Genomic DNA, 26,397 nt, shown 5'->3' with positions numbered 1-26,397 from the left:
GGATAATGATGGACTGTTGAAATTCCGGTCAAAACGTCCCTTTTTCCGTTTGCATTTAAAAGGCAGCACACTCCTCCATGCGGGTACCCCACCCTGGGTGAGAACTTCGCCCGCCTTTGCCAGCATCCTGATGTCACTGGGCTTGTGGCTGGTTACACCCAAAAGAGCATCTAGAAGGGCCTCAAAGCCCGGCCGTCGCTTAGCAACGCCAGCAGCCTCCTCCTGCTCCTCGAGGTGGGTTCCGATTGGTCACGACTGTCGACGGGCGTCACTGACTTACGAGAGGCGACACTTGATTTTCACCTGGACGGCCAGAGCTGACACTTATCAGCAGGACGTTCTGCATAGCAATGAGTCGTGGCTGTTTTTAATATCTGGGTGGCTCGCAGCAGTGGTGGAGTAGGAGCGGGAGCGGTAAGTTTCATTAGCTGGGAGTCATTTTTCACCTGTTGGCCACCGTCTAGAGCACTTTAAGGAATCTGTTTTACCTTTCTGAGAAAACCAGCGGCATGCGTAGACTTTCTCCCCACCCCCGTAACTGACCCCTGACCTGAGAAATCCCCTCCGACATCAGCCCCTGAGCAGCATGGCCCGCAGGCCTAGGATGAAATGCCAAATTCATGGGGCTTAATTTACTAGCTCCTGCCTTTTTATTTTTTTACTTTTTAATTATTTATTTTCATGTTTATCTGAAAGACAGACAGAGGTCTTCCATCTGCAGGTTCACTCCCCAGGGGTCCACACAGGCAGTGCTGGGCCAGGTGGAAACCTGGGGCTGGGAATGCATGTGGGCCACCCCTAGGGTGGCAGAGACCCAAGTACCTGGACGGTCACATGCCGCCTCCCAGCATGCACACTGCTGATACCTGGGGCAGAGGTGGAGCAGCCAGGATGTGAACAGGAACTCCGATGTGGGACGCAGGTGTCCTGAGCAGCGGCTCAACACTGCCAAAGGCCCGCCCCAGCTCCTAGCTTTAGGAGGTTTAAGAGTAAAAGGGCAGCAAAAGTGTGTAAATTGTCACTTTATACCAGGAAGCAGAACCTACTGCCAGAGCTGTGTGTTCTGTTTGTGTTCTGCTTATTACTCAAGACTGAGGGTGGCGGAGGAAGGCTCCTATCCACTGTTTCACTCCCCAATGCCCACAGTGGCCTGGACTGGGCCAGGCCGAAGCTGCAAGCCTGGAGTCTAATCGCAGTCTCCCACGTGGGTGGCAAAGATCTGATCACGTGAGCCTTCACCCGCTGCCTCCCGGGTCCTGCTTTCGCCGTAAGCCGGAGTCAGGACCGGAGCAGACTGGAGCTCAGGCACGCCTTTCGGGCCGTGGGCATCCCAGCCAGTGTTCTAACTGCCGCGCCAGTCGGCGGTCCCTCGTGTCCTGTTTCGGGTGTCAGAAACCACTTCGGGCAGGTAGTGGCAGCACTGGGTATTAAGACATTGCGAGTTGCAGCAGTAGAAGAAGGTGCTTTGCAGTTGAGGAGCGGCTGGAACAAAGGCGTCTGGGTGGAGCTGAGCCTGGGGAGTGGGGCATGCACAGCGCTGGGACTGGTGAGGGGGACGGCGGGGAAGCAGTGGAAGCACACAGAGGTCGCGTGTTCTGTGCCCGGGAGCATCTGCCGCCTGCATCGCCAGTCGGCGAGCAGCTATTAACCACCCAGAAGTCGAAAGTTGGGGTCGGAGCCCAGCTCAGCTCTCTCCTGTAGGAGAGAGGGCTCCATTTCAGCTGCTCAGCCTGCCAGGGTCAGACACATCCCGGACCAGGGGCCGCAAGCGGATAGCTCTGGCGTCTCCCAGGGGGGCACGCAAGTCCCAGGAACGCCAAAGCCTTAAAATAATGGGTGGTTTTGTTTTCTTCCTTTCCCAAGTATATGACATCAGATCTGCCTTGAGTGAAATTATCACCTAGAAGTGAGTGAGCCGAGGGGCACCAAGAACACAGGCCCTGATTTTGGTGGGACAGCAACAAGCCGGGAGTCAGACGGTCTGGGGTTGTGATTCTCACTGTCACAAAATAGTGGGGCACAAAAGTAACCAGATTCTGGCCTTTAGGTCCCCGTGTGACTCCGAAGTCGAGGCACGGATTCCATGACAGCAGGCTGCCACAGGGGTGGGCTGTGTTACTGCCGGTAAACAGGGCCAGCGACCCCGACCCGTCCTAGGCGGCTGGCCGCTCTCTCCGTGGTCCCAAGCAACGTGGCACAACGTGGCGACTGCCTCGGAGCCCTAGAACATCTGTGGAGGGGTGGTGCAGCTCCTTCAATTGGCCCTTGTTTGGGGTAGAGGACTCAAGTTCAGATTCAATGCCACGCCAGGAGTAAGAGGTAGCCTGGACCCTGGGCGTCCGTCTACAGCCGTATTCAGCAACCACGCTGCATTCATGGTCAGATGGAAGGGGCACCTTCACCTGCCAGTAGTTCTTGGGCACTTTCTACGTCAAGGCTCTCAACGAGCATTCAGTCCATTAATCATCTCACAGAAATTTCTAGAGAACCTAGGAACTGAGGAACACGGTGCCCCTCCCTTCTATGACAAATGCCAAAATGGCACACGGCGACGTACAGGCACAGAGCTTCCATGAGAGCCACAGCCAGTGTGTTACTGTCTATCTGTTGCTGTCTAACAACGTGACCCCAAAACTTGGTAGCTTAAAGCGACAGCCTTGTTAGCTTGCAGATTCCTATGGGCCAGGAATTCTGCATGGTTAGGCTGGGAGACTCCAGCTCGGGGCCTCTTGTGCAGGAAACAAACTGTCCACCTGTTCTGTGGGCAGGGTTGACTGGGAGAAGAGCACCCGTCTGCTGACACAGCAGATGATGGCCTAAGAATCTGGGCCCCTGCCACTACACGGGAGACCTGGATGGAGTTCCTGGCTCCTGGGTTTGGACTGGCCCAGCCCCAGCCACTGCAGGAATTTGGGGAGTGAACCAGCGGATGGCAGATCTCTCCCTCTCTCTCTCTAACTACCTCCCTTTCTTTCTTTCTTTCTTTCTTTCTTTCTTTCTTTCTTTCTTTCTTTCTTTCTTTCTTTCTTTCTTTCTTTCTTTTTCTTTCTTTTCTTTTCTTTTCTTTTCTTTTCTCCTTCCTTCCTTCCTTCCTTCCTTCCTTCCTTCCTTCCTTCCTTCCTTCCTTCCTTTCTTTCTTTCTTTCTTTCTTTCTTTCTTTCCTTTCTTTCTTTCTTTCTTTCTTTCTTTCTTTCTTTCTTTCTTTCTTTCTTTCTTTCTTTCTAAGATTTATTTGTTTATCTGAGAGGCAGAGGCAGAGAGAGAGAGAGAGAAAGAGAGGTCTTCCATGGCTGGTTCACTCCCCAGATGGCTGCAATGACTGGAGCTGTGCACTCAACGCCAGGAGCTTCTTCCAGGTCTCCCACGCGGGTGCAGGGGCCCAAGCACTTGGGTCATCTTCTACTGCTTTCCCAGACCACAGCAGAGAGCTGGATCAGAAGTGGGGCAGCTGGAACTCGAACCAGCGCCCCTATAGGATGCCGGCAATGCAGGCAGCGGCTTTACCTGCCACAGTGTTGTCCCCAGGTAACTCTGCCTTTCAAATAAATAAGTAAATAGATCTTTAAAACAGGCAAACAGAAAAAAAGAAAAAAAAAAAAAAGAATGGGGAGTTGCCTGGGAAGAGCAAGGAGGTACAAGCCAGTGCGTGCCCCGGAGGACGACGCCCGGGTCTCCACCCCGACCCTCACTGCCTTTCGGTGCTAGGCGTTCTACGTGTGTTGCTTCTAATCTTGGTCACAGCGCTCCAAGGCAAGACACGGGTGGATAATAGGCATCTGCCCTTCTCCCGCTTGGCGGATGAGACCCAGGGCAGGGCAGCAGCTTGCTTGGGACCACAGGGCTGGAGAGTGCGGGGGAGGGGAGCTGGCAGGGCCAGGTGGCTGTACCCACCCCCCCCTCCGCCAGGGGCTGGTGTGCTTTATCCCGGGCCAGCTCTCGCCTTGCAGGGGGCAAACTCTGTGGTGAGATTCTGGGGCTCCCCTACGAGGAGAGGAGAAGAAAGGCCTGCGGCAGAGCTTCTGGCCCTCTGCGGTCCTTCCTCTGCTAGCTGTCTTCCGCCGGCACCCTGACTCCCAGTGCCTCAGACACAGTGGCAGGAATGCCCGCGTTGTTGTTGTTGTTGTTTACCTGGGCGCCTGACTAGACAGCAAGCTCCAGGCTTCCTTGGGCGTTTCCTTCCCAAGCCTGGACGTGCCCTATCCTCAGGGGTGACCTCGTTACCAAGCAGCGGCCCAGCGGGACGCGGCACCCCCGAGCCGAAGGCCGGGAAAGCTCCCCCTGAGGCTCGGCTGCCGGAACACTCACCTCAGCTCAGGCTGCCACAGCTCCAACAACTCACACTTGTCCTCACGGAGAGCCGGGTGCTCATCTCCGGCGAGGCCTCCTCCCGTCTCGCTGGGTGCTGCCATGGCCCACCTTCCCCTGCGGGCTGGCGTTTACCAGGCTACAGTTCCTCCTGGACCCCGGCCCCCATTCTGGCCTCATTCAACCAGAACTATTTCCTTAGAGGCCCGTCTCCAGATACAGCTACCCCGGATGCTATGGCTTCAAAACATGAATTTTGGGGCGATATATTCAGTCCCTAACAACTCCCAGGAAGAAATTATTTTTTAAAACCAAAATAAAAACTTAATAGCATTAATATTTTATCTGCTTGGAAGTGCAATACATGTGCATTATGAAAAACTGGGGATAAGGCAAAAATAAAAACCACTCATTACCGTACAAAGAAAATGAAATGTAACAAGCAAATGAGAGTCATTCGTTAGGCTCTGAGTGATGGCAGCATTGTGTGCTCATCGGCGGGTGTGTGTTACCTTTGCCGCAGCCGCCTGCTTATCGGAAAATCTAGGGGCAGAACTGCAGGGTGTGTGGATGGTACAGAGATTATGCGAGCCCATCAAAGAGAGCTTTTGTTTGCATGCTACTCATGTAAGAGTAAACATTCCATAACTGCTTGTGCACAATGCAGGGAGAAAGCCTGGAATGACGGCTGTCGGCCAGCGCACAGATCATGCTCCTCTGTCCTATCATATCCTCTCTGCACTGCTTTTTAAAGCATCTTTCATATTACATGCCCCCTCTCATATCACATTAACCCAAATAAAAATGTCATTATCCATTCAGTTCAACAGATAGCAGGCAGGGAGAGTAGAAAATTACAATCACGTCAGCCGGCAACAAGGCTTTCTAGTGGAAAACACGCAGAATCGAGGGCGCGGCCGGCCCCAGGCTCCACTGGCACTCGGGGCCAGTGGGTGCCCCTCCTACACAGGGTGGGTGTCAGAAGGACTGCGTGTAAATCAAATTCTGTGCACATCTCTTTTGTTAGGCTAAAGGAGTTCAAGCCCGAGAGCTAAAGAGACCTCCCTTTCAAATGGTGTTTTTATTTTTTACTATGTTACTGTTCCTCTGAAATAAATCTAAAAGCTATTTTGGGACATAAGATCTTATTGAAATAGGGCTCGTTTGTACCACTACGCATATTAAAGATAATTGAAGAAGGGACCAGCACTGTGGCGTAGCAGGTGATGCCGCCGCCTGTGATGCCAGCATCCCGTATGGGCACAGGTTCCCATCCCAGCTGCTCCACTTCTGAATCAGCTTCCTGCTAATGGCCTGGGAAAGCAGTGGAGGACGGCCCAAGTGCTTGGGCCCCTGCACCCGCATGGGAGACCTGGAGGAAGCTCCTGGCTGCTGGCTTCAGCCTGGCCCAGCCATGGTTGTTGTGGCCATTTGGGGAGTGAACCAATGGATGGAAGATCTCTCTCTGCTTCTCCTTCTCTCTATAGCTCTTATTTCTAGAGAAATAGGTAAATCTTTTTTAAAAGTTGCAGAAATACAGCCAGTGAAGTAGACAGCAATGGGGCTTAGATGGAAGGGTTCTCCAGACACGAAGTTAGGCCGATGCCTCTTGGAAGACGTGGCTCAGCAGCCATAGTAAGGGACGCACTTGCACACTCTCGTACGAGGAATCATTACAGTGATGGCCTGAGCGTTTGGAAAAGCATGCAGCAGTCACGGAGAGTCAGCAAGGGTGTCAGGACAGTGCCAGTCTTTTATGAGCGACGTCCAGGGAGGCAGAGGAGGTAACTCACGTTTCTGTTCTGGCGAATCACGTGACAGAGTCTTCCCCGCTGACTCGCGGTGGCCGCCGAGGTCCGCACAGTGACAGAGCTGAGGACAGTGACGATGCGAGGCAGGCGTCACGGAGCTGTGGGTAAAGCTGCAGCCTCCGCCAGGGCCAGCGTGGGTTCCGGCCGCTCTGCTTCCAATCAGCTGCCTATTAAGGCACCTAGGCAGTAGCAGATGGCCCACGCGTCCGGGCTCCTGCCTCCCCCAAGAGAGATCCGAGTGGAGCTCCAGCGCCTGGCTTTGGCCTGGCCCCAGACCTGGCCACTGCGGGCATTTGGGGAGTGAGCCAGCAGGCGAAAGGGCTCTCTTGCTCTTGCGCTATCGCTGTGCCTTTCAAATAAACAAATAAATCTTGGAAAAAAAAAAAAACCAGGGGTGATGGACCCTAAAGTGGTTGTCTAGTAGAGGGCCCCAGGGCTCTGTACTCCATCCTGTCTGTGTGGCAAAAGGATGCACGAGGACTTACAAGACACTTAGTAAATTTCGGAGGGAACAAAGGGAGGAGCCAACACTGCAGGTAATGCAGTTTTAATATGTAGATATGTCCCTTGACCCATTCTAAGCCCATGCATCTCTTTTTTTAAGATTTATTTATTTGAAAAGCAGTTACAGAGACAGAGGCAGAGACAGAGGTCTTCCATCCACTGGTTCACTCCCCAAATGGCTACAATGGCTGGAGTTGGGCCAAACTGAAGCCAGGAACCAGGAGCCTCTTCCAGGTCTCCTGTGCAGGTGCAGGGGCCCAAGGACTTGGGCATCTCCTACTGCTTTCCCAGGCCAGAGCAGAGAGCTGGATTTGAAACAGAGCAGCTGGGACTAGAACTGGCGTCCATATGGGATGCCGGCGCTGCAGGCAGCGGTCCCCATGCATCTTGAAAAGCAGAAAATTCTTTCTCCCAAGGTGGCCAAAGGGCTGGCAATAAGGGGAGGGGCTCAGCTATGCTACAGTGTCTTCACTTGGGTGGGCTCCGCTCTGCATGGTCTGCTCTTGACCTGTCGTTGGCCACCAGAGGGATTCCCAGGCCACTGTCCCTGCCATCCGAGCCCCCTCTGCGGCCAGCTTCCTTGGAGCCTTGCAGCTCTGAGCTCAGACCCCAATTCCCTCCCTCCAGACCTGCAGGAATGCCTGCCAGTCCTCGGAGGGCCAAGTGCCTGAGAGAGCTCCCACAGCTGAGCAGTTGGGCTCCTGGTGACACGGTTCTTTCCTGCGGCCACAGAGCACACAGTGAGGTGGCTGGACAGGGCGTGTGAGGCAGGCGTCCAACAAAGCCACACCACCCCCACACCAACCCCAGCTGCCGGGGCTGCCCCCTCTCCCAGGCTTTCCCAACCACCTGAATATTCTAGGACAGCGAAGATATGCTTCTGCTCAGAGCACAGGGCAAGCAAGCCTTTTACTGGAATAAATGCAATGTAAATGTAAAACCTTTCTAACAAATGCACCTTAAAGGGTCCTGCAATCCAGGGCACACGGTGATGATTCACGGGGAAAGCGCCTGTGGTTTTCCCTGACCCGAGCCTCAGTGTTTGCCTGCATCATGTGTCATCTACGAGAGTCAACACAGCCTGGCTTCGCCGCTGACGTGCGGGGTGCAGAGCACAGGAAGTGACTCATTCGGTTCCGGCACCGTTTGCCTGACAGTTCCTGAAATACTGGGCCCACCACGGGAGAGGCCTTTAGGAGAGACCCTGATCTTAGAAAATGGGGGTGGAGAGAGAGAGAGAGAGGGAGAGAAAGGGAGAGAGGGAACAAGGGGAGAGAGGGAGAGAGAGAGATAACAGCCATGTGCTAAGAGGAGTGGTTGAAGGGACGGGCGCCGACCCTGCAGCTGCTTGCTGTGGCTGGGGCTCCGTCAGCTTGTTCAAGGGAGCCAGGTTGTGCCTCGGTACAACACACCTTGTGATAAGCAGGTTAATGTTTCATAACTGCTCCCAATGCCGCAGATTTCCACAGCAGAGAGTGATGTAATCAGCATGGGATCATTCATTCACTTATTCAACAAAGAATCATATATGCCAGGCAATATTTTAGGTGCTGAGATGAACCAAGAGAAAAAAGTGTTCCCCACCCCCAAGAACTCAATATTCTAGTGTCAAAGTAAAAAGTCTCAAGAACAGGAAAACTTCAAAATATGTTTTCCATAGGACATGATCAGAAAACGTATTACAGCCCGTCGCTTTAGCCCTGCTGCTCATTTAGAATGTGACTGGTGCAGTGTAGCCTGTGTGCCTGTAGAATGTCCACTGGTACAGTGTCCCCTGTGTGTCTGTAGAATGTGACTGGGTCAGTGTACCCTGTGTGCCTGTAGAATGTGACTGGTGCAGTGTCCCTGTGTGCCTGTAGAATGTGACTGGTGCAGTGTCCCTGTGTGCCTGTAGAATGGGACTGGTGCAGTGTCCCCTGTGTGCCTGTAGAATGTGCACTGGTGCAGTGTGCCCTGTGTGCCTGTAGAATGTGACTGGTGCAGTGTCCCCTGTGTGCCTGTAGAATGTGCACTGGTGCAGTGTGCCCTGTGTGCCTGTAGAATGTGCACTGGTGCAGTGTCCCCTGTGTGCCTGTAGAATGTGACTGGTGCAGTGTCCCCTGTGTGCCTGTAGAATGTGACTGGTGCAGTGTCCCCTGTGTGCCTGTAGAATGTGACTGGTGCAGTGTCCCCTGTGTGCCTGTAGAATGTGACTGGGTGCAGTGTCCCCTGTGTGCCTGTAGAATGTGACTGGGTGCAGTGTCCCCTGTGTGCCTGTAGAATGTGACTGGTGCAGTGTCCCCTGTGTGCCTGTAGAATGTGCACTGGTGCAGTGTCCCCTGTGTGCCTGTAGAATGGGACTGGTGCAGTGTCCCCTGTGTGCCTGTAGAATGGGACTGGGTGCAGTGTCCCCTGTGTGCCTGTAGAATGTGACTGGTGCAGTGTCCCCTGTGTGCCTGTAGAATGTGCACTGGTGCAGTGTCCCCTGTGTGCCTGTAGAATGTGACTGGTGCAGTGTCCCCTGTGTGCCTGTAGAATGTGACTGGTGCAGTGTCCCCTGTGTGCCTGTAGAATGTGACTGCTGCAGTGTCCCCTGTGTGCCTGTAGAATGTGACTGGTGCAGTGTCCCCTGTGTGCCTGTAGAATGTGACTGGGTGCAGTGTCCCCTGTGTGCCTGTAGAATGTGATTGGGTACAGTGTCCCCTGTGTGCCTGTAGAATGTGCACTGGTGCAGTGTCCCCTGTGTGCCTGTAGAATGTGACTGGGTACAGTGTCCCCTGTGTGCCTGTAGAATGTGCACTGGTGCAGTGTCCCCTGTGTGCCTGTAGAATGTGACTGGTACAGTGTCCCCTGTGTGCTGTAGAATGTGCATTGTGTACAGTGTACCCTGTGTGCCTGTAGAATGTGACTGGGTGCAGTGTCCCCTGTGTGCCTGTAGAATGTGACTGGTGCAGTGTCCCCTGTGTGCCTGTAGAATGTGCACTGGTGCAGTGTCCCCTGTGTGCCTGTAGAATGGGACTGGTGCAGTGTCCCCTGTGTGCCTGTAGAATGTGCACTGGTACAGTGTCCCCTGTGTGCCTGTAGAATGTGACTGGGTGCAGTGTCCCCTGTGTGCCTGTAGAATGTGATTGGGTACAGTGTCCCCTGTGTGCCTGTAGAATGTGACTGGTGCAGTGTCCCCTGTGTCTGTAGAATGTGACTGGGTGCAGTGTCCCCTGTGTGCCTGTACAATGTGCACTGGTGCAGTGTCCCCTGTGTGCCTGTAGAATGTGACTGGGTGCAGTGTCCCCTGTGTGCCTGTAGAATGTGCACTGGGTACAGTGTTCATCTGAATGCTCCCACCTTGCCTTTCCAATGCACAGTGAAGCATGTAAGGTCACGGGGTGCCCATTGTTCTCCACAAGGAGCTTCACCCTGCAGACCAGCCTGCTGGGTGTGAAGCAGCAGGCAGCCAAACACAAAGCCTGCATGTGTTGGACCTGGGTGGTGGCCCATGATTGTTCACGATGCCATTTTCTGTACCTTCCTGTGTTTCATTTTATACAACAGAATTCTTTAAAATTTATTTTGAACTTTCATTCGAATGGCAATGAGATAGAGAGAGAATCAGAGAGACAGACAGACAGGAAACTTCCATCAGCCAGTTCACTCCCCAAATGCTTCCAGTAGCCATGGCTGGGCCAGGCCAAAGCTAGCAGCCAGGAGCTCAATCCCGGTCTCCCATGTAGGCGGCAGGGACCCAGGTTCTTGAGCTGCCCCCGCTGCCCCCAGGTGCATGTGAGCGGGAAGCTGGACCGGCAGCAGGATAGCCCAGACTCCTGCTGAGCACTGCCACATGGGATGCTGGATCTCAGGAGGCGACTCATCCCTGCGCCACACACCCACCCCCTTAAGCATTTTGTCGGTAAGACAAACTCAGTAATTCCTCTGTGGTGAAAGGGGGCCTCTTGAACCAAGAGAGCCCCTATATTTGAGGGTTTAAGCAGCATAAGCACAAATGAATAACCATCACTCAGAAATACCCTAAAAATAATTCCTGTGTTAATTAAAATGTTGAAATGGATGACCTTAGGTTCCTCTGGACACTGAGATTTTACAGTGGAAGATCTATAATTGGAACAAGCAAGCATGGATTTGGGTTAATTCCAGAGACAGGACATATGGAATGCGGTCTATTTACTCTGTAATGTTAACCAAATGTCATGAAACTGGGTATGACCCTCAGCTGTCTAAGCACTTCATGATCACTTCCAGAATTATCTCACCATGTTTATTTTGAATTCTTTCTTTTTTGCTTCCAAAAAATAAAATAGATTGCTCAAGCTAAAACAGACGTTTACAGCCATTGTATTTTATGAACATTTGTGAATGTGAGTTCTTCCTCTCCGGTAGCAGCTGTGTGAAAAGCACCTTCCAAACAATGGCCACTTTCCCAGAGAGCTCAGCCCACGACGTGCGCTCCCTGCAGGCTGCCCCGCTCACTGCTTTGTTCTCCCTTGGCAGATGCTGCCCCTGGTCAGCGAAGCCTGCGACCTTCTCCTGGCCCATTTCCAGCGCTGTGCAGAGTCCGGGGCTGCCTTCGACGTCCAGAGGTAAGGGCATGGTGGGGGCGGCCGATGAGACACCACTGCAGTTTGGAACTTCATGGAACTGCTGGCCGGTCACCTCCGGGCCAGCCATGAGAGGCTGATTAATAAGAAGTGTGTCATAGCCTGTCGCACGTGGCCCGGGGAGGCAGCTGCGGGTGGGTGTGCTCTCTGGCTGCTGCTGACACACACAGGACACACTGGGCAGACCATGCACTGTCAGGTCAAGAACCACTGTGTAGCCCTCCAGCCTAGAAACCACGAGTCCCCGGGGGGCACCAATGTCCCTGATGGGTGACCTGGGATTCCCCCCGCAACCCGCAGTCATCTTGAGCCAAATCGTGGCTTCCAGCAGTTAGGAACACAGTGGGCATGGCGCGCCAGTCGGAAGCCAGCTCCTACGTGTGACTGCCGATAAAACTATCACGTAATCATCACCAGCGTTTCCACTGTGCGTGGAGTTGACCAAGTCTTGCCAGCCACCTTTGTTCAGATACAACGATGCGGGAGTTGGCTAAAGATAAGGTGGCTTCAGCAGCTACAAACACTGCAAATAACTCGTAAGACCCTTAAAGCTTCGGCCAGTAAGATGAGATAAAATCGCATTCAGTAGTCTCGGGTTTGTTTTTATTACAGGCAGGAAAATAGGTCATCAATTGTAGACAGGTTTCAGTCAAAGCAGCCAACATAACAAAAGTCACCTGGACACGTCACTTGTTCCTTGATGATAAGTGGTGGTTCCGGAACTTAAGGAGAAGCTTAATGTGGGCCTGCCTCGGGGACAAAGGCGGACATTTTCACTATAAAAGGATATTAATATCCCAGCTGTTAGCCTTTCTAGAAAGAACCTAATCTGACTACCCGTAAAATAACAAAAGGGGGACTGCGGTTTAAAGTGGCCTTAGGGGGCCAGGTTCCCGGAGCCCGAGGAGCCGACTTCTCTGGAGCTGCTGCCCGACACGTCCCTTCTGCTTGTCTCGGCAGTGAGTGCCGCCCGTGATCACACACATCTGGGCGCAGGACGCCGCCGAGTCCGCCTGCTCTTTATTTACGTGTGCAGAGCCCCTGGTTTGTGTTTGTTGGCAAGAAGAGGGGGGCAAAGTTAATAGAAGTGGATGATCAGGTTGCTAATGCATCCCTGGCGATTTGACGAGTACCCATCGGCCCTGGCCTGGGGAGGAGGGGCCGTGCACAAGCTGGGTGCACAGCACACAGGCCCCGGGTCGCCCAGCCTCCCCGCTTCCGGGGAGGAAGCCGGGACGTGCGCGTCTGGGTACTGGGCTGGGTGCTGGCTGAGGAAGGCTGTCCGGCCGGAAGGTTGAGAGCAGTGTGGCTGTCCTCCCCTCCGGCCCCTGCCGCATTCAGCTGAAAGGGCCTCACCCCTCGCCTCCCCTCAGATCCGCAGCAGCTCCTCTTGCCAGCCCTGGCCTGAGGCCAGGAGGGGTGCAGGGTGGGGAGACCCGAGCCAGGGTCCTTTCCCATGGGAACGCCTGTCTCCCACAGGTGCTACTGCTATTACACCACGGACGTGGTTGCCAGCGTCGCCTTCGGCACCCAGGTGGACTCCCGGGAGGTGCCCGAGCACCCCTTAGTGGAACACTGCCGGCGCTTCTTCCAAGTCAGCCTCCCCCGGCCTCTGCTGGCTCTAATCTGTAAGTACAGCCCTGCCCGGGCGCTGAGGCACCAGCTGCTAGGAAGGGGCCCTCCCGTGTGGCCACCACTCACTGCCCACCCAGGCGGCCCTGACCTCTGGGCCCAGAGAGCAGCCGAGGCGCCGTGCTGGCCGCTCTGCCTTCTGGGCATTCCTCCCACGAGAAAAATGTCCTTGTCCCCACTTCTCAGGTGATAAAGTGGAGGCTCAGAAAGGCAGAGCCAAGACTGGCAGGAACCCAAAGCCTTTCGTCTTCTGCCATTCGGCAGATGCCCCTGGGAGCACAGTGCATGGTAAAGCAGACAGCCCACGTGACAGGCCACTGGGAGACTGAGCAGACAGCCACGTGACAGGTCATGGGGAGATGGAGCACACAGCCCCCGTGACAGGCCACAGGGAGATAGAGCAGACAGCTACGTGACAGGCCATGGGGAGATGAAGCAGACAGACCCCATGACAGGCCATGGGGAGATGAAGCAGACAGCCACGTGACAGGCCACTGGGAGACTGAGCAGACAGCCACATGACAGGCCATGGGGAGACTGAGCAGACAGCCACATGACAGGCCATGGGGAGACTGAGCAGATAGCCACATGACAGGCCACTGGGAGACTGAGCAGACAGCCATGTGACAGGCCACTGGGAGACTGAGCAGACAGCCACGTGACAGGCCACAGGGATACAGAGCAGACAGCCACGTGACAGGCCACAGGGATACGGAGCAGACAGCCATGTGATGGGCCACTGGGAGACAGAGCAGACAGCCACATGACAGGCCACAGGGAGACGGAGCAGACAGCCCATGTGACAGGCCACTGGGAGATGGAGCAGACAGCCCACGTGACAGGCCACTGGGAGATGGAGCAGACAGCCACGTGACAGGCCACAGAGAGATGGAGCAGACAGCCATATGATGGGCCATGGGGAGATGGAACAGCCAGCCACGTGACAGGCCACAGAGAGACGGAGCAGACAGCCACATGACAGGCCATGGGGAGATGAGGCAGACAGCCACGTGACAGGCCACGGGGAGACGGAGCAGACAGCCATGTGACAGGCCACTGGGAGATGAAGGAGACAGCCACGTGACAGGTCACAGGGAGACGGAGCAGAAAGCCCACGTGACAGGCCACTGGGAGAAGAAGCACACAGCCCCCATGACAGGCCATGGAGAGACGAAGCAGACAGTCACGTGACAGGCCACCGGGAGATAGAGCAGCCAGCCACGTGACAGGCCACAGAGAGACAGAGCAGACAGCCACATGACAGGCCACAGGGATACGGAGCAGACAGCCATGTGATGGGCCACTGGGAGACGGAGCAGACAGCCACGTCACAGGCCACAGGGAGACGGAGCAGACATCCAAGTGACAGGCCACTGGGAAATGAAGCAGACAGCCCATGTGACAGGCCACAGAGAGATGAAGCACATAGCCCCCATGACAGGCCACGGAGAGATGAAGCACACAGCCACAGGACAGGCCATGGGGAGACAGGGCAGACAGCCCATGTGACCGGCCACAGTGAAATGGAGCAGACAGCTCATGTGACAGGCCACGGAGAGACGAAGCACACAGCCCCCATGACAGGCCATGGGGAGATGAAGCAGACAGCCACGTGACAGGCCATGGGGAGACTGAGCAGACAGCCCACGTGATGGGCCACTGGGAGACGCCAGCCCCTGCAGAGCCGCGTCCTTGGTTCTGTTTCGGATTCCACAAGCGGATTTCTGCCCTCTGACCATCCCAGCGTCTGCCTGCATCTATGCACACATGGGAGCGCTGTCACGCTGTGGTCTGCCCACTCGGCTGGCTCATTCCTTGGCCACTTTTATTCCCATATCTGGGCCAACCTCAGTGGGAGCCCCTGTCACCCACGGGATGCGCACCGAAATGGTCGCAGTCAGCCAGCACGCTGCCCCTCCAACCACCACCCTAGGGAGACTGCTCTGGCTGTCTCTCCCTTGGGCCCTCAAACACAGGCCACATGCTGTGCAGTGGGCGGCTCCTGCACACAGCCCCATGCACGGCAGGCCCAGCATGGAGCCTTGGACACTGGACAGAGTCCAGCTCCCCCACAGCAGGCCCTCAGCCCTCCTGGAGGTGTTAAGGGTCCCCAGCCCAGGGCGTCCCTTCCCCAGGGCACAGAAGGCCCAGGCTGCCCACGCCATGGCAAGGGGCCATGGTGGACGGGGCCACAGTCCTTGGAGGCAGCTGCATCACAGCTCTTACGGATGGTGCAGGGGCTCACTCCAGGGAAAATCCCCAGAGGGCACAACGGCCAGTGAGGAGAAGTTACAATTAGTCACCATCTTCTGCTTGCTGGGACTGGACACGCGGCCTGGACTCTGTCCTCTCACGATGAGACCAAGACCTTGAGACCCGAAATGTTCAAGTAGGACATCGGCCTCTTGTGGGCCAGGTGGCGGCGAGGGCTGAACCCCACAGGCGTTTACTGAGTGCTTACTGTGTGCGAGGAAGGGTGAGGCGTGCAGAGGAGCCGGAGCCCCGCCCAGGAGCGGTGACTCGTGGGGGTGGGGGGCGCCTCCCAGACACCTCTGATTCCAGGCCAGTGTTTGCTGCTGGTGCCGGCGCTCCCGGCCCTGGTCGCCATGCCGCCTTCCCACTGCCACTGTTGTCTTTCCAGTGTCGTTTCCGTCCGTGATGGTCCCGCTGGCCCGGATTTTGCCCAATAAGAACCGAGATGAACTGAACGGCTTTTTTAACCAACTCATCAGGAGCGTGATTGCCTTGCGGGACCGGCAAGCGGCAGACGAGGTAACGTATTTTAACAGGACGCAGCCTCGAAACGCAGCGGCGCCTCGTTGGGCTTGCTTGGCTCGCTCTTCACTTTCTCTGCCCTCCCGGAGCTGCACCGCGCACCAGGCTGGCCCCAGCGGCCTGCCCCTCAGAGCTGTCCACGGGCAGGAGGAGGAAGCGTGGAAGGTCGAGGAAGGTCAGACACGAATGCGAGGGGAGGGGAGCGGAGAGGGCCCAGGGGCGGGAGATGCCCACAGCGGCGGGTCCCTCCCCTGACACGGGCCACCACCTGGAAGCGGGCCCCAAAACTGCCCAAGCACAGAACCAAGCGCCAAAGAACCTGCTAGGTCAACGCGTCCGGTGTAACTGTCATGGGCGGTCCTCGTTCTGAAGAACGGCGAGACAGCACCATGGACAGCACGGGCAGCCAAACATCAAGGGACGTCAGGCAGCTGTCAGTCAGTCCCCCAACGCCCCAGAGTCTTTCCGGCCCAAGGCTGCTGCTGCAGACTCCGCCGCTGGGGGCCGTCTGGTGCCTTTGACGCTTCACGCGTACGGCTCTGCACTCAGCTTGGCACACGGTAGACGTGAAGTTCGTTGCTGCCGCATGAACTTGGCTGAGAACAGAAGCAGGGCCGTGGCGTGTGAGGGGAGATGGTTTCGGTGTTGGATCTGCTGCTCTTTGAGGACCTCGTAGCTCTGCAGAAAGTTATTTGGAGGGAAAACCAGGGCTGAAGTGGCTTTTCCTTCACCGACACGGGCAAGATGCGGCTTCGAAAGGGTTTTCTCAAACACTGGGCGGCTCCGAGGGAATCGGGAGGCCCAGCGGCGCAGGCATCAGCCTAGGCTGAAGTCAGCATCCGTCAGTGGCTTCAGCCCCGGGCAGCAACTCTGTCCTGCCCCAGCTGCCTGCCCTATGGCCGGTGCGGCAGGCCTGTCTGTGTCTGGGCGGCAGAGAGGAGCTCGCGGCCCCCTGCCCACTCTGAACCCAGCCTGAACGCCCTGGGAGCTGTGGGAAGAATCAGCCAACTGTCTACCTGGCCCGGCTTGGGTTCCTGCTTTGCAGAGTGGGGAGGGAGCCTGGGGCAGGGGGCCAGTGAAGAGCCGTTTTCTAGCCTCGGTGTTGCTACAAAGGGCTGCCCTCTGAGAGCTTGGTCTCACGCACACACACACCCACCAACCCGAAACCCGCTGCCTACAGCAACCGGCGGGAAGTGTCGAAGCTGTTGCACTGAACCTCTCCTGGGGAGGGGTGAGAGGTTGTTAAAGATCCAATTACTGCGACCGCCTAGAGCCGTCCCGTCTCTAAACGCGAGAGCTATTTGTTTCCAACAATGAGCTGATCTGAGAAAATCCTCCCAGCCACAAATGCAGGCTGGGCTGAGGGCAGACAGAGCTATATGGTTACTAAGAACACTCGCGCTAAAACCATCTGAACTCGATACACATTCCATCAAGCAGATGTGTGCTTGTGCAGTGAAAATACAGCACAGATGTTACAAGGTAAATATTTTCCTAAGCTCTAGCCGATGGGGGGATTAGACACCTACATCTATCAGGGTGCATATTTTTCTTGGATTCCACCATCCTCCTGGCCTGTTTCAGCCCTAAATGGGCCCTGTTCAAACAGCCTCCGTGATGCAGTACAGAGAAAAGCAGCCCATGAACACACTCACGTTCCTCTGCAGCGTGCAGCCTTCAGGGAGCCCTCCTCCGTGGCCCTCGCCGGAGGTCGGGACAGATTTCTGCAAGATGTCCACGGCCCGTTAGCAGCCTGTGTGAGCCAGGGTACAAGGAGAGGGTGCCAGCTACGGCTGCGGCTCTGGGAAACGTCGTGGTGTGCGCGTGACTGCGTCCACCCTTCTGTCAACAGCCCCTGTCTCACCTCAGCGCAGCCGTAACCAAGTCTCAGGGGCCATAACTGCATCACACCCCAAGGGGCCTGACAGGGATCACCTGCTGGGATTGGGGGAGAAGCTCTGGGGTGCAAAGCCAGCTCACTTCCCCGGCCCCACTGCAGCTCTGCACCATGGGAACAGGGCTGGCAGGGGCCCCAGCAGCCACCCAAATGTTAACCAGCAGCAGGAGGGAGGCCGGGCAAAGGCAGCCGTTGAGGATGCCATTTAGAAAAACAGGGCCACCACGGCACGAGACAGCTGTCCCTGGAGACCCTGGGCCACCCTCAGCTACTGCAGCTGGAGCAGCTGGCAACAGGCCGAGGCCCTGGCTCCGCCAGCCCCAAGGTGTGTGACGCCCACTGACTTAGCCTCGAGCCCCTCCAGGACCCCCGCAGACGCCTGCCAAGGTCACGAAGCCGGGAAATGCGAGAACCACCCAGGTCTCCTGGGCCGAGCTTCCTGTTCTAAACAGCGCGCGGTTGCAGTCAAACCCAACACATCCGCCCTCGCGACGATGCTTTATGTTTTAGTCTGTGCAATGATTTAACAACAGACATCACGGCCCGCGTGGGCTGGGTGGGGTCCTGCCCTGGATGGGCTTATAATCTTACGAGCGGAAGAAGCAGCCACACTTGACATGACAAGTCTCAACAGAGAGAACCGAGCGCCATGGGTGGCACAGATCGTTAGTGCCGTCGAAACCTAGAAGCCCGCGAGTTGAGGAAATGCTGCAACCGTGAAAGGACCGGGAATTCCAACGTTTCGGTCCTGGTCGCTCTGATACTCCCCCGTCTGGAGGGGAGTCCCCACAAACTAACACAGCAACGAGTTGTCACTCATCACTACACAAGCATTTCAGAGGAAGGATGTGCCAGGAACGCACTCAGAGAAAGCTGAAGCAATATGCAAACACTCTGTGGTTACAGCTAGTGCAGTAGAAATATAAAGAACATGCAAATTACTGACAGGGAAGGGAGGGGCTCCCTGGAAGGAAGTGGGCGGAGTCGAGCATCACCCAAACCAGTCCCCTCCCCAGCGGCACCCAGCTCCTGCCGACTTTGCGCTGTGTGAGAACTTGTGGCTGATGTGGGAGCCCTACCCATGCTCTGATTGGAATCCACAGGCCGCTCTAATTGGTTTACTGTTGGAAAATCAACCAACAAGACAAACACACAGAGGTAAAAACAAAAGCTCCTCCCGCTCCTCGCCTGGTTTTCCCACCTCCCCGAGCTCACCAGGTGTGGATGAGTGTGGGTGTGGATGTTGCTAAATACTGGCGTGTGGAGGCAAACTCACATAATGCTAATATTGTGCCTTTACTGTTCCTACAGAAAGGAGATCCCACTGTGCACGCTGTCTTGCAACTTGGCTGCTTCTTTTACCAGTGGCTCCACCCTTTCCATATTTGGGCAAATAGCATGGCCACACTCTCTTTAATGGCAGCGTCCACGGGCTCCTTGATGCACTAGACCAGGGCTGGGGAACGTCTGGCCGTGTGAGGCCTGTGAAATCATTTGGCCTGGCCTTGCCAAGGCTGCTGCAGGCGGGACTCGAAATTCAATCACTCCATAGCAGGCTAATTTTTAAGCTGAGAATTGCGTATGGCCCATGATCCCAAGGGCCCTTGGCAGAAAAAAAGCTTCCCAGCCCTGCCCTAGACTCTGGCCAGTGCGACACAGAGGGACAGGGAAGGGACTTCCGTCTCAGCCCAGCAGTGGGGCTCCTTGCTCCTCCTGTGCTCTTGGGACGCTCCATGCACGGGGTCCCTTGGTCCCCACGAAGCCTCACTTTCTTGAGGCCCAAGTGTGTGTCTCCTCTTGTCCCTAGAGGCGGAGAGACTTCCTGCAAATGATCCTGGAGGCGCAGCATTGCGCCCGCCCCGCGAGCTTGGCGGCCTTCGACATCGTCAGCCAGGTGCTCCCCGCCGAGAGACCGGGGGCCGCTTCCCTGCAGCACCCGCCCGCAGCCTTGTCCCAGCCCTTGACCGTGGATGAGATTGTGGGCCAGGCCTGCATCTTCCTCATCGCTGGCTACGAGATCATCACCAACACGCTCTCCTTCGCCACCTACCTGCTGGCCACCAACCCTGACTGCCAAGACAGGCTTCTGAGAGAGGTAGACCGGTTCAAGGAGAAACACGTGAGTACACGCTGGGCCCGGGCGCCCCGGGACGTCCACAGGGCAGGGGACTCTGGGAGCACAGAAGGGAAACTTGATCTTGATAACTTGCTAAGATCCCATTGTAAGCTCATCAGGGACAATGGGGCCATTGCTTCTCTCTCTCTCTCTCTCTCTCTCTCTCTCTCTCTCTCTCTCTCTCTCTCTCTCGGTTAGCAAGTGAAAGGTGACTCAGAGAAAGAAAAAGGCACATTGAGCACAAACCTTCACCATCTGGGGCAGCCCCTGAAACCAGACCGGACTCAGGAGAGCTGCAAAGCCCCAGGAAGGAGTCGGGGTCAGATGGCAGGGGCTGGAAGGGACGGTGGAGCCACCTGTGCTGACAGAGGCAGCCAAGAGCCAGGGCTGCCCCGGCAGGAGACTGGCAGAGCCTGGGAGGAGGTCCACATGGGGTGGAGGGGACAGTGGGACAGGCAGCGCCAAGTCCAGACCCGCCATTCCTTCTAGATAGGTGCCGCCTGGGCTGCGTGTGTCTGCGTGCTTTGCTTTGATCTGTGAGTTGCTAAAGGGAATCATTGTGAAAATCCGTGCTTGCAAAGCAAGATCACCGTAACAGAACCCTCCTGTGACCTTTGGAAGGAATCACTGGTGTGTTCACAGCTTCGGAAGGTGGCCTGTTCTGTTACTAGAACTACTAGAAAAAACTTTCATACAATGAGCTGAAAACTACTTGCCAGAAAATTCCACTTCTCTATCCTACTGGGGAAGTCGAGGCGTGATCCGTCCCTAGCACTCCTTAAATACTTGAAAGCTGCGTTAACTGTACTACTAATGCCTCAGCTTGTGGCTCAACCTGAGTTTGTGGTCAACTTCAAGTTCAATGTCGTTAGGACAATTGCCAAGCCACACCCCTCCACCCCCTGCTTATACAACTGATTTTTTGAGCCTAGATGCAGGAGTTTGTATTTATCCTTATTACTGCTCCAGTCAGTCAAAATAATTTTGAGTCTTGATTCTGCCATCTGTCACATTAGCAATTCCTGCGGCGTTGCGTCATCCGAGACTTGCTAAGCGTGCCTCCTGTCTCACCCAAGTCATTGATGAAATGTGGAGAGGACAGGGCTTCCCTCCAGACTGACACGGACCAGCAATACTCTGAGCACGGAGTCTCTACAAGCCACGAGCCCACACAACCGCGCCGCCCATCTTGCCACATAGGTCGCTGCTTGTTTATTTTTAAGTTGGGGTGGGGGTAGAGACCAAAATCACTGGGGTACATGACCGCAAGAGAAACAGGGGAGCCAGAAGAACACGCACCTATTAGGATGCGTTTGGTCGCAGGTAACAAAACCCCAACCCAAACACATTCAAGAAAAACAAAGCAAAAATCCCAACCAAACACTAAGGGATTCAGACGCGTTAGTGCAGACGATGAGCAGCGCAGGGACAGATGTGGCCTCGCAAGGCTGTCCAGACCTCACAGAGGTGCTCAGGACCCACCTTCTCCCACACCGCTCCTGCTGTGTCCTCACGTCGGCCCCCTCCGCAGTCCTCCTGAAGCCTCCTGGGGTGCCTGGGCCTGCACACCTCTCAGCTCACGGCAAGCAGCGGAGGGAGGTCTGTGGCCTAGAATTCCCAGCAAGCGTGGTGAGCACCGCTCCGACTGGGGCACTGCCGGCTCTCGACCCGGGGTTGCGGTCATGGGAAGGAGCGGGGGCCTCTGTGGGCTTAGGCCAGTCAGACCCCAGCCCTGGGATCAACCACGCTCAAGTCGTGTGACTCCCCACGGGAAGCACAGAGCTTGCTCAGGAGAGCCGCAGAGGGGAGTGCAGCTCCCTGCTCTCGAGCAAACCAAAGACAGGGCGCGTGGACGCCTCCGAGGCATCCCAGAGTGCCCAGGGGCAGAAGGGACCAGGCAGAGGCTTGGGGAGGGGCAAGGACACTGAGAGGAAGAAGTCACGGTCCTCAGACGCAGGGAGGCCAACTGCCAAGTGCAAATCCCTCGGCGCCTTTAAGCACCTCCCTTCCCAATGCAACCCATGAGAGCAATGGTAGGCGGCAACCAACCAAGTCCAGGACGCAGGGCTGGGAGGCCTTGCCCCCAGCCACGTCCCCTGTCACAGTCATGTTAATCCGTGAGGAGGGCTCAGCAAGGGTTTCCACCCAAGGCCCCGTGCATGGACCCCTGCCCGTGACCTGATGCCGTCTTAAACTCTGGCTTCCTTCACTGCCCCAGCCTAGCATGGGGCCCTCAGTCCCCAGGAAGCGGGAGTCGGGCGCAGGAGGGAGGCGGTGCACACGGGCTCTCCGACGTGGGAGCGGGCATCAGCCAGCCCTCCTGCTAAGCCCAAGGTGCACTCCAGAGACTGTCTTAACAAATGAACTCTGTAGCCACAGCTGATCACTGCTTTGTTTTGCCTTGCACGAGGTACCCATTCAATGAGTATTTGTGTGTTTTCTTTTCAAGTTTTTTTTTCACCCTAGTCAGAGCTCTGTTAATATGGGCCATCTGTCAGGACATGGAAATGCAGATTACATGTTCACACATTAGATATTTTCCCGAAAATATTCCTGAAAATTTGCATGTAAAGTATGACTTGTTAGAATATTCCTGCTGCTCTCTATTCAACAAATATTTCTTGGGTGCCAGTTAACGCCAGCCGCGGGGCTGCAGACCCTGTACACCAGGGCTTTGTGGGCTCTCTCCTGTGACACCCTGGAGAGCACACACCCACCAAGAAGACCCACCAATGAGGTCACTGGTTTTTGTTTTTGTTTTTTGAGAGAGAGAGAAAGCTCCCATTCCCTGGTTCATTCCCCAGATGCCTGCCATGACCTCCAAACGGGGCTGAAGCAGAGCCAGGGCCTCACCCAGGTCTCCTCTGTGTGTGGCAGGAAGCTGGAGCCGGGAACAAGAGCCAGGCAGTAACCCAGGTAACGGAGGCGGGACTTGGGCATCCGAACCGCTAGGCCACCCACCATCCCCAGGAACCCGTCTGAGCACCGCATCTCTTCCCCCGGGCCGTGTCCCCCTAGGCTACCCGCCGTCCCCAGGGCACCTGTCTGAGGGCCGTGTCCCCCTAGGCCACCCGCCGTCCCCAGGGCACCTGTCTGAGGGCCACGTCCCCTACAGCAGTGCCCCCCCCATCCCTGGGCACCTGTCTGAGGGCCCTGTCCCCTACAGCAGTGCCCTGCCACCCCTGGGCACCCGTCTGAGCACCGGCGTCTCTTACCCCAGGCCATCCCCGGGCACCCATCTGAGCACCGCGTCTCTTCCCCAGGGCTGTGTCCCCTAGGCCACCTGCCGTCCCCAGGGCACCCAGCTGAGGGCCATGTCCCCCTAGGCCACCCGCTGTCCCCAGGGCACCAGCTGAGGGCCGGGTCCCCCTAGGCCACCCACCGTCCCCAGGGCACCAGCTGAGGGCCGTGTCCCCTACAGCAGTGCCCCGCCACCCCCGGGCACCTGTCTGAGCACCACGTCTCTTCCCCAGGGCTGTGTCCCCCTAGGCCACCCACCGTCCCCAGGGCACCCGTCTGAGGGCCGTGTCCCCCTAGGCCACCCGCTGTCCCCAGGGCACCCACCACGTCTCTTCCCCAGGGCTGTGTCCCCTACAGCAGCGCCCTGGGAGAATGTGGAGAGCTTCAGCCCTCCCCCAGGGAAACGAGAGGATAGTGCGTCGCCGCGGGTCGGCCTCTGGTCAGGTCAGGGAGGGAAACGCAGGCTTACCGACTGGAAACTGCAAACCCCGCGGTGCAGCGTGGTGCAGGGTGCAGGCTCTCTCCCTGTCCTGCAGCTCCACTCGCAGGCGGGGGGCGGGTCCCCCTCAGGGTCTCCTGGCCGCTGTGTGACCGACATTTTGAAGTCTGAGCTGAGCGAAGTGCAACAGGAAGCCGCCTCCTGTTGTCTCCGCTGATTTCCTCCGAGTGTGCGCCTTTGACGATACCCTGGACAAGTCCGAAAGGTTCCGGGCCATTCTGAGGCCCACGAAGGCCAGCCCAGTGTGGTGCAGATGGAAGGCCCGGGCCCAGGCCCGGCCTGATGCACTCTTCCTCCTGGCTCAGGCGGACCCGAGGCCCCGGCCAAGGCCCTGGGCAGGCTGTGCCCTGTTCTTTCGCTCTCTACCTCTCCCCCAATCCCGCGCTGTCCTCCTGGGGACCAGGACCTGCACACAGATCCTCAAATCCTCCCTAGCTGGGCGGCTCGCAGCACCTTCCCTGAGGGGCTTCTGACATGTAGCAGATGTAGGAACTATTCAAGTGGCTCTTGGGACAACCCCACCTCCCACGGCCACTCCCGCCCTCGGGTCTTGGTTCTGGAATCTCCTCGAAGCAGTCACTGTCCTGAGCAGGTTACTGGCAAAATGGCCCGAGCTTTGATGACTTCCATGGTGTCCACAGGGTCCACGGGAGACACATCTGTTGGCCACACCAGTTGTGGCCACTCCCTCGCGGACCCCCTCTGCCCCGCAATCTCTCTCCAGTTATTTTTCCTTGGCTCGGTTAGGCAGAGAGAGCGAGTTAGCAATCCTGCCGTGTAAGCAGAGGACCGAGAAGAATGGAAGGCCAGACCGGGGGGCTGCCCTGTCTTGGGGAGCGGTGCTGCTGGCCACACGCTGCTGTGGCCTGCGACGGGGGCACCACCCTTCCCTGGTGGGTGCAGCTTGCTTTGACAAGCTTTCCTCTAATGCCTCCTACCTCTGGAGGGGCTGTGGATGGAGTAGTGGGGGCAGGTCCAAGTGCAGCACGAAGAAGCAAGGGTCTCTGTCCCGGGAGTCTCAGCGAAGTCTCACGGCATCTCACAGACGGCCTAGCACAGAGCAGGGGGAGGGGATGTCATCACAGAGCAGGGGGAGGGGATGTCATCACAGAGCAGGGGGAGGGGATGTCATCACAGAGCAGGGGGAGGGGATGCCCATCACAGAGCAGGGGGAGGGGATGTCATCACAGAGCAGGGGGAGGGGATGTCATCACAGAGCAGGGGGAGGGGATGCCCATCACAGAGCAGGGGGAGGGGATGTCATCACAGAGCAGGGGGAGGGGATGTCATCACAGAGCAGGGGGAGGGGATGTCATCACAGAGCAGGGGGAGGGGATGTCATCACAGAGCAGGGGGACGGGATGTCATCACAGAGCAGGGGGAGGGGATGTCATCACAGAGCAGGGGGAGGGGATGCCCATCACAGAGCAGGGGGAGGGGATGTCATCACAGAGCAGGGGGAGGGGATGTCATCACAGAGCAGGGGGAGGGGATGTCATCACAGAGCAGGGGGAGGGGATGTCCATCACAGAGCAGGGGGAGGGGATGTCATCACAGAGCAGGGGGAGGGGATGCCCATCACAGAGCAGGGGGAGGGGATGTCATCACAGAGCAGGGGGACGGGATGTCATCACAGAGCAGGGGGAGGGGATGCCCATCACAGAGCAGGGGGAGGGGATGTCATCACAGAGCAGGGGGAGGGGATGTCATCACAGAGCAGGGGGACGGGATGCCCATCACAGAGCAGGGTGAGGGGATGCCCATCACAGAGCAGGGGGAGGGGATGCCCATCACAGAGCAGGGGGAGGGGATGACATCACAGAGCAGGGGGACGGGATGTCCATCACAGAGCAGGGGGAGGGGATGTCATCACAGAGCAGGGGGAGGGGATGTCATCACAGAGCAGGGGGAGGGGATGTCATCACAGAGCAGGGGGAGGGGATGTCCACCACAGAGCAGGGGGAGGGGATGTCATCACAGAGCAGGGGGAGGGGATGTCATCACAGAGCAGGGGGAGGGGATGCCCATCACAGAGCAGGGGGAGGGGATGTCATCACAGAGCAGGGGGACGGGATGCCCATCACAGAGCAGGGGGAGGGGATGTCATCACAGAGCAGGGGGACGGGATGTCATCACAGAGCAGGGGGAGGGGATGCCCATCACAGAGCAGGGGGAGGGGATGTCATCACAGAGCAGGGGGAGGGGATGTCATCACAGAGCAGGGGGAGGGGATGTCATCACAGAGCAGGGGGAGGGGATGTCATCACAGAGCAGGGGGACGGGATGTCATCACAGAGCAGGGGGAGGGGATGTCATCACAGAGCAGGGGGACGGGATGTCATCACAGAGCAGGGGGAGGGGATGCCCATCACAGAGCAGGGGGAGGGGATGTCATCACAGAGCAGGGGGAGGGGATGTCCATCACAGAGCAGGGGGAGGGGATGTCATCACAGAGCAGGGGGAGGGGATGTCATCACAGAGCAGGGGGACGGGATGCCCATCACAGAGCAGGGGGAGGGGATGTCATCACAGAGCAGGGGGAGGGGATGTCCATCACAGAGCAGGGGGAGGGGATGCCCATCACAGAGCAGGGGGAGGGGATGTCATCACAGAGCAGGGGGAGGGGATGCCCATCACAGAGCAGGGGGAGGGGATGCCCATCACAGAGCAGGGGGAGGGGATGCCCATCACAGAGCAGGGGGACGGGATGTCATCACAGAGCAGGGGGAGGGGATGTCCAGAGTGGCTTGGAGCTCATCTGCTGCTGGTAACCTCCAGAGGCCTTGCTTGTAAATACTCTCAACAAGTGGATTTGGGGGTCAGTTTGCAACACGTTCATCCTGAGGGACGAGCATCCAGACCGCAGCACCTGTGTCTCAAGTCACCCGACTTCTGGGAGCACTCTTTCCCCATCTGGCCTTCTCTATGACAGGAGCTAAGCTCATTAAACTCAGCCGCAGAGGAGGGGGAAGGTGTGTGCCATTGGCACAATTTGTAAAATTACACACACACACACCCTGCTCTTCGGC

The 26,397-nt window shown here is 56.9% G+C and overlaps 1 protein-coding gene and 1 long non-coding RNA gene across 4 annotated transcripts in view; one reads left to right on the top strand and one right to left on the bottom strand.

Annotated features, from left to right (window-relative positions):
* The window catches only part of TBXAS1 (thromboxane A synthase 1), a 196,494-nt gene that overhangs the window by 127,662 nt on the left and 42,435 nt on the right, over positions 1-26,397 (top strand). Inside the window, exons 6-10 of one of the 3 annotated variants that reach the window (XM_070071415.1) lie at positions 11,103-11,191; positions 12,689-12,837; positions 15,483-15,613; positions 19,321-19,632; positions 20,646-20,995. In XM_070071415.1, the coding sequence (XP_069927516.1) occupies positions 11,103-11,191; positions 12,689-12,837; positions 15,483-15,613; positions 19,321-19,632; positions 20,646-20,867 (903 nt within the window). In that variant the 3' untranslated portion in view covers positions 20,868-20,995. Of the gene's footprint in view, positions 1-11,102; positions 11,192-12,688; positions 12,838-15,482; positions 15,614-19,320; positions 19,633-19,827; positions 20,141-20,645; positions 20,996-26,397 lie in introns of those variants that run through there. The other 2 variants (XM_051835662.2, XM_070071414.1) reach the window with 2 other exon arrangements.
* Positions 17,245-24,420, bottom strand: LOC138849096 (uncharacterized). The gene is made up of 3 exons (XR_011387518.1): positions 24,307-24,420; positions 23,339-23,452; positions 17,245-17,369 (listed from the first exon to the last, which is right to left on the bottom strand). It is a non-coding gene; the product is annotated as an uncharacterized lncRNA (long non-coding RNA).

This window comes from Oryctolagus cuniculus, chromosome 3 (assembly GCF_964237555.1).
Source record: "Oryctolagus cuniculus chromosome 3, mOryCun1.1, whole genome shotgun sequence".
NCBI classification, from domain to species: Eukaryota; Metazoa; Chordata; class Mammalia; order Lagomorpha; family Leporidae; genus Oryctolagus; species Oryctolagus cuniculus.
This window is presented reverse-complemented; position numbering and strand designations above follow the sequence as displayed.